Source organism: Sorex fumeus, unplaced genomic scaffold, assembly GCF_029834395.1.
Source record: "Sorex fumeus unplaced genomic scaffold, SorFum_2.1 ptg000008l, whole genome shotgun sequence".
In the NCBI taxonomy this organism is placed as follows: Eukaryota; Metazoa; Chordata; class Mammalia; order Eulipotyphla; family Soricidae; genus Sorex; species Sorex fumeus.
This window is the reverse complement of record NW_026606065.1, coordinates 74,627,103-74,638,686: the sequence shown is the minus strand read 5'-3', so window position 1 is coordinate 74,638,686 and position 11,584 is coordinate 74,627,103. Positions and strand designations below refer to the sequence as shown.

General features: G+C 38.6%; 1 protein-coding gene across 1 annotated transcript in view; it reads left to right on the top strand.

Annotated features, from left to right (window-relative positions):
- VWA8 (von Willebrand factor A domain containing 8) overlaps positions 1 to 11,584 on the top strand; it is a 365,156-nt gene that overhangs the window by 232,526 nt on the left and 121,046 nt on the right. Inside the window, exons 33-35 of the mRNA XM_056109482.1 lie at positions 494 to 603; positions 1,479 to 1,633; positions 7,705 to 7,900. Of these exons, the coding sequence (XP_055965457.1) occupies positions 494 to 603; positions 1,479 to 1,633; positions 7,705 to 7,900 (461 nt within the window). The remainder of the gene's footprint in view (positions 1 to 493; positions 604 to 1,478; positions 1,634 to 7,704; positions 7,901 to 11,584) is intronic.

Sequence of the window (11,584 nt, the reverse complement as noted above, 5' to 3'; positions counted from 1 at the left end):
TCTTTGCCCCTCTGATGACAAACAGAAGTCACTTGCTGCTAGAGATTTCTGGCCATTTGTTTATCCATATTTCTGAAGTCTTAATAAGCACCTCAAGGGGTTGACAGGGGCAGAGCTTCTGAGTCTTGGCTGGGTACAAATCCTACTGACTTGCTGATTAGTCATATTAACATCCCTTTCCAATACAATAAGGGTGTATCTCATTGGCATGCATCTCATTAGAGTTACTGTTTTTTCCCTTTTTTAAAAAAAAAAAAAACAGTTCTTCTGTAGAAAGTGCTAAACTTTTAGCTCTCACTTATTATTGCATTGTTTTCTGCAATCCTCTTTATGGACCAGGGTAAGAAACTGTCTAATTCATATAAAATTCTAAAGCTGCCAAGTTAAATTCACTCAGGAGGTAAAAAAAAGTGACTTTGATGGAAAATACTGACTTTTTCCTTATCTTGCTTCAGAGAAAAAGAAAACTTTTACTTGAATGCTTTGTTTATAGGAAATATCTTTTAACTAAGCCTGCACACATAGAATCTGAAGAGAGTGGGGTTTGCCAGTTGTACGTGTTGAAAGAAGAACCTCCTAACACAGGATTTGGAGTTACCCAAGGTAAAAATACTGTGTTCTTTGTGTTTATGGCAATAATGTTGTATGCATGTGCACATGCTCTCCTCCAAGATAACTTAAGACTGATGATATCAACATGTTAAATTTAAATCGAGAGAACACTTAGTCACCACACTGGAAGTAGTAAATAGAATCTAGCAAATCATAATTTTTATTTCCATTAGATTCTATGTCTATTTTTAAATAGTAGCTTTCCTCTTTTACACAAACCACCAGGAGTTGTTCTTAATTTGTCACAGTTTGAAAGGTGAATAATACATTAGGGGGGAAAAATCCTGAATATATCATTGCCTATACTTCATTTGGGCTAATTCTACACCATTTTAACATCATTTCTTTATATATTAAATTTAATCATATATTAAATACAATTAATATGTAATGCTAACAAAATTTCAAGTACCATAAATGCTTGAAATCTCTTTGAGAGGATGCCTTGAATGTAAAAACTTGAGTAGCACTGTCCTCCCATTGTTCATCAATTTGCTCGAGTGGGCCCAGTACCATCTCAATCGGAGACTTATTGTTACTGTGTTTGGCATATTGAATACGTCACGGGTAGCTTGCCAGGCTTTGCCATGCGGGCGAGATATTCTCGGTAGTTTGCCGGGCTCTCTGAGAGGGGCGGAGGAATCGAACTCGACTCGGCCAGGCCGGCTTCTCGCAGGGCAAACGCCCTACTGCTGTGCTATTACTCCAATGTACTTGAGTATTAAGCCATAAATATACTATAAAGTATCTTCTTGTTTTTAACTTGTGCTTTTCTGCTTGAGTTAATGAAAATGAAATTGTGCAGAAATCAATCCCTGGAATATTTTAGGGGCATATGGATGTGATATTTCTCTGACATTTTTCAGAAACAGATTCCAGCACACCTCATATGATTTCAAATAATCAGTTATCACCTGAAAATCTAAGTGCAGCTGTGGGACAGAAGATTGTCTCTCCTAACCGAATTCTCTCAGATGAGAACAGTTATGCTTCGGTCGTTGTCGGTTTCCCAGATCTTATGGTAAGCATCATTTTTCTTTAAGATTAGTAAATAAATATACTGACCAGAGAGTTAATATAGTGGGTAAGGTGCTAGCCTTGCATGTAGCCGACCTAGGTTTGATTTCCAACATACATATGGTCCCCTGATCATCACCAGGAATGATCCCTGACACAGAGTCAGGAGTAAGCCCCCAACACCAGAGTCAGGTGTGGCCCCCAACACCAAAAATAAATAAATAAACATTTGTATAGATGGCCTAAATCTGTAAACCTGTGAGGGTAAGTTGAAATGTAGTGATTATTTGCTGAATATTTCAGACTGAGTCTGAATTCCAAGTCAGTCATTAAAAAAAAAAAAAGTGTATTCAAGGATAAGAACTCTAGTACAGTAGGTAAAGCATTTATTTGCTTTGCACTTGGCTGATCTGGTTTTGATTCCTGGCATCCCATGGGGTCTCCATGCATCACCAGGAGTGATTCCTGAGTGTAGAGCCAGGAATAATCCCTACATATTGCTGGCTATGGCCCCTAACCGAAGCCCCAAATTAAATAACTAAATAAATAAAAAATTTCCAACCCGTGTGGCTTCATGACTTTAAAAAAACTAATATTTGAAGGGAAAGACAGTTATATAATTTTGCAAGGCAAAACTGATAGTCTCCATATGTGGGAGTTTAATACAGTTTTATGCTTAACCTACTGAGTCTATATTTTGTGAGCACAGACTTTTTGTATTAACCTTTTAAAAGCTCTTTATTATCTATAGAGATAGTGACCTTATTAAATTAAAAGTAGTTCCCTCTGTACTGTTATGGAGTGTATGGCATTCACCACACAATTCAGTCAGAATTTGTTTAATCAAGGATTGGTGTCAATTAGGCATGCTTGTACCATTTTGTGATAAAATTTTTGTGGTTAGTAGTATATGAGGCAAAGGATGGGAGCACCTCCTTCATGAGAAGGTCATTCAATGTGATGTAATTTTTAGGCCCAATGCGAATAGGAACTCTAATTTTTGCAAAGAAACAAATGTAGAGGATTATACCTCCCAGGCCACAAGAATTATGAGTTAGGAACTGGGATTTGATTTCTTTATTGTCCAAAGAGTTTTTTTAAAAAATGTTTTTTTAAGCTCTACATGTTTGAGGCTTTCCCTATTTTAATGTTTTGTTTCTACCTCATGCCATTGTGGTAAAAAAAAAGGGTGCTTGATACCATTTTTATCTTCACATATTTTATTAAGACTTATTTAGTGTCCTATCATGATCTATCCTTGAGCATATTTCATACACACTTGAAAATAATATGAATTCATTTCTAGTGAATAGAAACTTCTGTCTATATCTATTAAACCAGTCTCACAAGTTACTTCATTAAATGACATTATTTCTTTTAAGTCTATTTGGATCAGCTGACCATGTTGTTAGTGGTATATTGGATTCCCTACTATTATGGTTACTGTCAGCATGTCCCTTGAGGTATATTAATAACTGTTTTCTATATTTGGTATTCAGTGTTGGGTGCATATACGTTGATGTTTACTTTATCTTCCTTATGTACTGACCACTTGATCATCATATATCTATATTTGTCTCATTACTTTATATAGTTAAAATATCTTTAGTTTAGATAGGAAAATTACAGTATCTGCCCTTTTCTCTGCAATTATTGGCTTTGAAAAACCTTGCTCCAGCCTTTATTCTAAGCCTTGTTTGCCTTTTTATTTGATGTGAAACCCTCTTAAGCATTTTTTGATGAATTTTTTTTAATCCACCCAGACACTCAATATCTTTTAATTAGTCATTTTAAACCATTCACATTTGGGGAGATTGTCAATATTTGAGTCTTTTTTTTCTACCATTCTATCCTTTTCTTTCTGGTTCTTTATATTTCATTCTTTTTGCATTTGTTTTTAAGTGTCTGTGCTCCAGATTTTTACTTTGTGGTTATCAGGATAAATTCATAGATCTCTCTGTATCTAAGCTCGTCTTTTTAATCCTGGTATAGATTAGTCATCTTTAGAATGAATAGGTTCTTCCCAGTTCTCTTTTCCCTAGATGTTTTGTTGTTGACTCATTTATACTTGTTTATGGTTCTAACTACAATTTATTGTCCTGTTCAGGGTTGGTGTTCTTTTACTTCTATACATCTCTTTCCCATGTTTCTTTTGTTGGTCAGGTTTGGTTACTATCCCATTTATCTGGAGAAGTATTTATTTCTCTTTCATATTTGATAATTTTTCAGGATACCCTTACACAAAAGTTTTCATCTTTTATAATTTTGAATATGTCATTTCACTCTCTCCCTTAGCCTGTAGGGTTTCTGCTGAGAAGTCTGATGATAGCTTGATCGAGGTGCCTTTTTATGTTATTTTCATTTTTTCCCTAGAGGCCTGTAATATTTTCCTTTCTTAATTGACTTTTGATCATTTGGCCATGATGTGTCGATGGTTAGTTCTTTCTTTGAGCTCTGAAAATTCTCAGTTATTATTTCCCTCAGTTAGGTGCTCTGTTTTCTTTTCTCCCTCATTACCCTGTAGTATTTCCATTATCCCAATATTGCCTCTTCTGCTGATGGTATAGTTCTTCAGGAATGGCTGCATTTTTCAAAATCTTATTGCTTCTCTTCCATTTGAATCATTACTAAAGCTGTATTTTCAGTTTCATGTATTTTTTGGTTTGGGTGGAAGTTTTTGTTCGTTTGTTTTGTGCTATGGGGGCTTTTCACCAGCTGTTTTTCAGAGGTGGCAGTGGAGGCCTGACAGGTTCTCAGCCCAGTGATGAAACACTGCCCAGGCTGGTGAAACACTGCCCAGGCCTGCAGTGCTTAGAGCTACCAGATCACTCCGGGTAATGTTCCTGCATGTGGGAAGTACTGAGGCTCAAACTCAGGGCCTTATGCATTCAAAGCACTTACTCCTCTCCATAGAGCTCTCCCCATAGAGTTCTCCGCCACTGCCCCAGTTTCGCTTATTTTTTCCTCTGTCATAATGAGCTTATTTCTTGTGCTTTCCATGGAGGTTTTCATTTCGTTCATTGAGTTTCTCATATCCAGTATCTGTGTTTGTATTTTTTTTCTTTTAATATCTAGTCTCTTTGTTTTGCATTTTCTTTTTGGTTATTGCTTCACTTGGTGTTTGTATATGTTTGGTGTATTTTGTTGATTTTCTTTACAATAGCTATTTTACATTGTCTGTTAGACTCCCCAGTTCTGTGACATGGAGGTTGATTTTTAAAATGTTGATCATTCATTCTGTCACTGGATTTAACAGAGTTTTGAGGGGTGGGGCATTTTCTCTGTAAAAGCTACTTTAGTTCTTGATTTGAAGATCTTAAGATAAAAAACAAAATGTTGGGTTTTTTTTTTCACTCTTTATGTGTGGAGTTGAGGGTCTGAAGTGGGGTTCCTTCACTGAGTGGCCATGATAGGGAGGGCCATCCTGGCTATGAAATCCTCTGCTACTTCTCTTGTGACGCTTCTGTTCTCTCTCAAGAACCAGCCATAGATGCCATGATTAGGGCACTCTAGGAATAAACTTGCTGGCCCTTTCCAGTAAAGCTAGGAGGTGTCAACCTTTGAGCTTCCTTCTGCAGAGCTTGACCCTAGAGGAAGGGCTTTTTCAGTCAAAGTTCTAATGGTAAATATTCATCTATGATAACTAGGGCAAGAAGAAGGCGCTTTCTCTGGGCAGAAATTGCTGGGACTTCCATCTTGTGCAGATCACTTTACCAGACATTTGGATCTTTATTCCTTCTATGATGGTGTCTGCTGATGCCCCAGAAATATGTGTACCCCAGCGTCCACTCACTGTCCCTGCTTGGATCACAAACACAAACAGAAGTTGTGTGTTCACCTCCAGTAGGGAAATGCAGCTTGAGGCTCTGACTTGGAGGCTCGGCACTGAACGAGGGGCAGAGAAGGGCAGAGCCTAGATTACTGTATTTGCCATAATTGCCAGTGTTCAGAAGCAACATGGGAGTGGGGCTTCCCTTCCTCAGGGTTCCACCAGCGACCTTGAGCATGCAACCCCTCCTCTTCTTTTGTTGGTCCACTATTCTACCTTGGAGACTCTGAACTTCTTTACCCAGGCAGCAGTAGGAGGTCCAGTCTCTCTCCCTGTTCTGCCAGCACCACAAGAAAACTGCAGGTGCTTGACTGATCAAGAGGCCTGTTTCATAAAGGGCATTTTATTTATTCAATGTCTTTTCTTCATGGGTTTTTTTCCCCCTCTCTCCTACACCATTTTATTTTTTTTTTGAAATTGTATTTGAAATATATCACAACCAAGCTTTAAAATGTGCCTCTCAAGGAAGCAAGCAGGCTGGGCGTATGGCCACACTGGCAGAAGGAAATTGACGTTGGTGGTAGGATTGATATTGGAACATTATAGGTTTGAAACTCTACTCTGAGTAAATTTGTAAATCATGGTGCCTTAAAAAAGAAAATTAAAGCAAATTCACCAAAACCAAATGTGTGGTGTATTTGGTTTCAACTGTAAACATAATGATTCAATATTTGTTTATTGTGAAGTAGCAATCACATAAATCTAATTTACATTTTCTACCCTACTTAGTTGCACATTTTTCCATGTGCTGAGAACTTTATTTTGAATTTTTAAAAAATTTTGGGGCCCCTCTCCTTCTTTGAGAACTTGTAAAGCTTATTCCCTTAGTAGTTTTCACATCTGTGATGCAGTATTATTAGCAATAATATCCATGCTGTAATGTTATGACTTCTTTAATTTTTAACTAAAAGTTTGTGCCTTTTAACTTCCTCTATTTCACTTACCCTCAACTCATTTTCCTTCAATAATTTGTTCTATCTGTGAGCTTGATTTGTTGCTTTTCGCGTCCAAACATAAGTGAAGTCAGATATTGTCTTTCTCTGATATATTTCACCCAGCTTTATTCCCTGAAGGTTACAAGTGCTATCATAAGTGATGAGATAACATTGTCTTTTGTAGTTGAATACTGTTTCACTGAAAATGTACCACATTGTCCTACCCATCCATCCATGAACATTTTATTTATTTTGATAATAACTATTTTAAATAATGCTGCACTGAATATAAGGGTGCTTATATTTTGAAGTTATAATATATTTTTCAGACAAATATACAGAAGTAAATTACAGTATTACATGGCAGTTCTATTTTTTTCTCTTCTTTTAAAGGAGCCTCCTATTAGTCTTTGCAGTTGTATTTTTTGACAGCATTGCTGATCAAAGGTTAATTGTAAAATTACTCATGTGAGGGGGGGAAAAAGACGATGGATAAATATGGACCCTATATCAAACAGGTCATAAAAGTGTTATTCCCTGTGCACTAAGGACTTAAATTTTAATAATTAAATATCCTAAATATTCTTATAAATAATATAGGAGAATATCTAAGATATTAAAGTAGAAAAGAATAAATATGGGTAGGAGGATAAATTAATGTAGTAAATTTTAAAATGAAGAAAGCAAAAAAAGTAACATAAAATTCCAGAATAATTACATCTGGAGAGAGAGAGAATGAGATGTTGCTGTCAGGGGTCTCACAGAACCCTCAGAGATACTGATAATGTTCTCATCCTATTTCAGATAGAAGGTAGATACATTAGGAGTTTAATTTTAAACTAGGTGTATAGTCCCTCTTTTTAGTTATAATTTATTTCAAGATAAAAGCATGTTGTGTATTGCATGCTCACCTGAAAATTTTGATTGGAAAAGCAGATATCTACTCTACCAGGCTTTAAAAAATTGGGGAATAGTTTTATTTTCTTATTCTTGTAAATATATTTACTTCTGGTATCTGCTTAAAGGGTTACACTATAAAAGTTGTGATGAGTGAGTATGCACACATAGATTCCCCAAATTTTTTGGCCAACTGCCCCCTTTTCAGAAAAGTACTCTGTGCCCCAAACCCCCACATCTCCCGTCTTTAAGCACACACATCAAAAGTGCCCCCCAAACACTGTACTGGAATCTGCAGCTATCCCCTGGATCCTGGATTATTCCAGCACCCCAAACCCCTGGGGGGCAATATCGCCCACTTTGGGAAATTCTGATACACAGTATTTCAGTACTTGAATCTCTTTTTTTCCACAGTCACCCAGTGAAGTGTATTCTTGGAAAAGGCCGTCCTCTTTAAATAAACCAAGGACCACTGACTCAGCATTCTATGGAGCAAAGAAGAGGAATGAAACTCCAAAACAGAGCAACTGTGTGACTCTTTTAGAGTCTAATCAGATAATCAGGATTTTGCCCCCAGGAAATGTCCCTCTAAAAGATATCTATCCGAAAGGTAAGCACTGTATAGATGTCCAGTTTTTAAGGGGCTTTAGTTTGCTTTTGGTTGGGCACTTAATTTATCATGATTGTTCTATGTTTGTAATATGAATAATTCTAATAGAGTCTAGAAGCAACTACAAAAGACTGATATGTAAAGATAGAGAGAGATTAAAGCGGGTAGGGCACTTGCCTTGCATCCCACCCACCCGAGTTTTATATGGTCACCTCTTATGGTTCCTGACCCCCACCAGGAGCGACTGGAACACAGAACCAGTAAGCCCAGTGTGGCCCAGCTCCACCCTAGCCCCCGCCCCCCCCAACACCAAAGAAAACCAAACTGTGAATTGCATTATATGCCATCAAAATATAAGAACTTCAGTTTAATTTAACCAAAATGGTTGCATAAACATGTTGGGGGATAAGGACATTAGGTGTCAGGAAGGGGGTGGGTACATGAAAGGCATTCAACCCTTTATTTTACGTGGTGGAAACAATTAATAGTACCCCAAACTCAAACATCAAGATCAGAATGCAGATGAAGGGATCCTAGGGATGGCTCATCACAGAAACGTCAGTCTGACAAATATGAGCCTGTGAGTTTGATCCCTAGTGCTGCTCACATGTAGTACTATAGGCACTGTGGCTCTACTGTCTGGGAGTCTGTCCCCATGCAACCATGAGAATGCAAGCACTGCGGCTAAATACACAGCCCTCAGCAAGCACCGGTCAAGTACACACGCACAGTCACCCCACTCCACACCACTCCACACCCTGCATTTCAGCAGAAGAAAGGAAATGGAAGTGTGTGTGTGTGTGTGTGTGTGTGTGTGTGTGTGTGTGTGTTGGGGGGGAGGAGAATGAAGGTGAATATCAAAAAAATGGAAGGGGGAAAAAAGAATGAAGGTAAATACCAAATAATAATAATAAAATAAAATAAAAGCTCAAAGGTGGAAAGCATTCCTGGGAACCGTCAGTGAGGGATTAGAGAGGCAAATCAGAGGCTGTTTTCTTTTTCAGCCTGTTTGCTCTTTCATCTAGGCACGTGTCGGTCTCATAAAAATTCAAACTTGTTTTTTAAGTAAATAGGGTCTGACTATCTGGATACTCAGCAACGAGTGCTAATCAGCCTTTTATTGAAGAATCAATAGAAATAAAAGCCACTCTGTTGGCTTCCACAAAGCCAACATGTAACTTTTGCTTAATGGAGATAGAAATTATTGTTCTTCCCATTTTTTTCCCTAGCTAAATATTAGCTCCCCTTCCACCCTTTAATCACACGCCCTCATCTTTTAAAACACAAAATGAGGACCTGTAATTGAGAGCAGGACACTGGTTTTAGAACTCTGAGTACATGCAAGGATATGGTATTAGTACAATTAGAGGGCACACATAACTGGTTTTGTCTGTGAGCACAGAGATGTGTTCAACCTCGTACTTAATGGCAGTAATCAAACCGCACTGCTAGGAGTGAAACTTTTAATATAATTTTATGTTCCCTTAAGTGTTCTTGGATGTCTTTTCTGAAAGTTTATACCCCCACCTAACCTTGGCTCTGAATCAACTGTCCCCACTGTAAGGGTACCTTACCTTGCACTGTCAGTAACCTAATCTTTTTTTTTTTTGGCGGGGGGTGGGGGGACGTCATACCCGGTTATGCACAGGGGTTACTCCTGGCTCTGCACTCAGGAATTACTCCTGGTGGTTCTCAGGGGACCGTATAGGATGCTGGGAATCAAACCCGCTGTGCTATCGCTCTAGCCCATGACCTTATCTTTAAGTGTAGTTTATATCTAGCTTTGAAAGCCACTTGGATTCTAACTGCAATGGAAATTCACTGAGCTTCTTCCCCCTCCCTACTGTGCTGAAAACGTTTAAAATGAATAGACAAGAATTTGGCTAAGTTTTTTAAGAAACTCTCCCCAGATTTCACTTCCTTCATTCAATCGTATCCTGAGATGATTTATTTTCAAGTAAGTAAGCCTTACTTTGGTCGTATTTCAAGTGCTTACAGGTAGTTACTGTCGCCACCACCACTTCCCTTTGTATTTCTTTGAAGTGCTCCATAGCCACAAACTGCCTTTTCTGGTGCAGGAATATATTTTTTTTTAGCTCCAGGGGTAAAATTCTTGCTTTCTCCTTTCTGAAATAAACATAGCCATTATTACATTTTTTTCAACCTCTTTATTGAATTAACTTACACAATTAGGGAAAAGATTGGGGTGAGGGTATTTTAAAGTAAGTTGGCTCACTTTTCTTTCATCAGCAGTCCAAAAGTGCTGACGGCATGGGCTCAACTAAGTACTACTCAGGAAAAAGAAGTGCCTGTAAGTGGCAAGTCAAAAAGTATGTTGGTTAAGGAGGCACTTCTTAGTCATTTTGAATGGCTTCGGTGACTGGTCATCTTTGGCAAATAGCCTGGGGCTATAAATAAGTCCATCTCCTTCAGTTGGGTCCTAGCAGCAGAAACTGTCAGAACTGATAGATGGTGTAAACGTTTATCCAAGATTGACCTTCTATCCCAGGGGCATTTCCAGTGGAGGCAGTGCATGAGTTAGGATAAGTATGTTTGTTCTATTCAGATGTGGATCTGGGGACAGCTAGTACAGTCCTATGGGTGCTCAGATTAACATAGTAACTCTCCCTTCCTCTGCAGATCCTTAACATTTCCTTCCCTTTCTCTTGAGGCTCCCAGGAGTCAGTGCTTACCTACCTCTGCATTGTGTATTTGGGCTCAGGGCTGGTTTCCCAACCTTCCCAAAGGCCCATAAAGATTTATAAAGAAGGTTGAACATTATCGGGTAGGCGCCCCATCTGTAACAGGAACCACATCTTTTTCCTCTTGAGTTTTTCAGGTGCTCTAGTCAAAATCTACTGCAAACATGAATGAAAAATGACAAAATTCTTGTTTCTTTGTAATTGTAAATTATAGGCAAATTCAGTGTAGACATTGGTAAGCCAACAGCAACAACAAAACTTCAAAAGTGTAATTTCTAGGGCCAGAGCAATGGCAGAGCAGGGAGGGTGTTTGCCTTGCATGTGGCCCACCCGGGTTCGATCCCCAGCATCTCATATGGTCCCCCAAGCACTGCCAGGAGTAATTCCTGAATTCCTGAGTACAGAGCTGGGAGTAACCCCTGAACATCGCTGGGTGTGTGGCCCTAAAAGCAAAAAAGAAGGTATATATTCTAAGTAGAAAATGTGTTTTTGTTTTGTTTTACTTTGTCTTGTTTGAGGGTATAGAGCCACACCCAGTGGTGCTCAGGACATACACCTGACTCTGTGCTCAAAGATTACTCTTGGCAATGCTTGGGGGAAGGCGGAGGTGTTGCATATATGGTGTCAGGGATTGAACCTGGTGGAACCAAGTTCCACTACATACAATGACAAGTATCTTGCCCCTGTACTATTTCTTTCACCCTAGTTTTTATTTATTTTATTTATTTTTAAATTTTTTATTTACTTATTTTGCTTTTTGGGGTCACACCCGGCGATACACAGGGGTTACTCCTGGCTCATGCACTCAGGAATTACTCCTGGTGGTGCTCGGGGGACCATATGGGATGCCGGGAATCGAACCCGGGTTGGCTGCTTGCAAGGCAAATGCCCTACCCATTGTGCTATTGCTCCAGCCTTCACCCGAGTTTTTAAAAGAGATATTAGTGTCCAAAATTTTACTAAGTGTGACTTTTAAAAAATA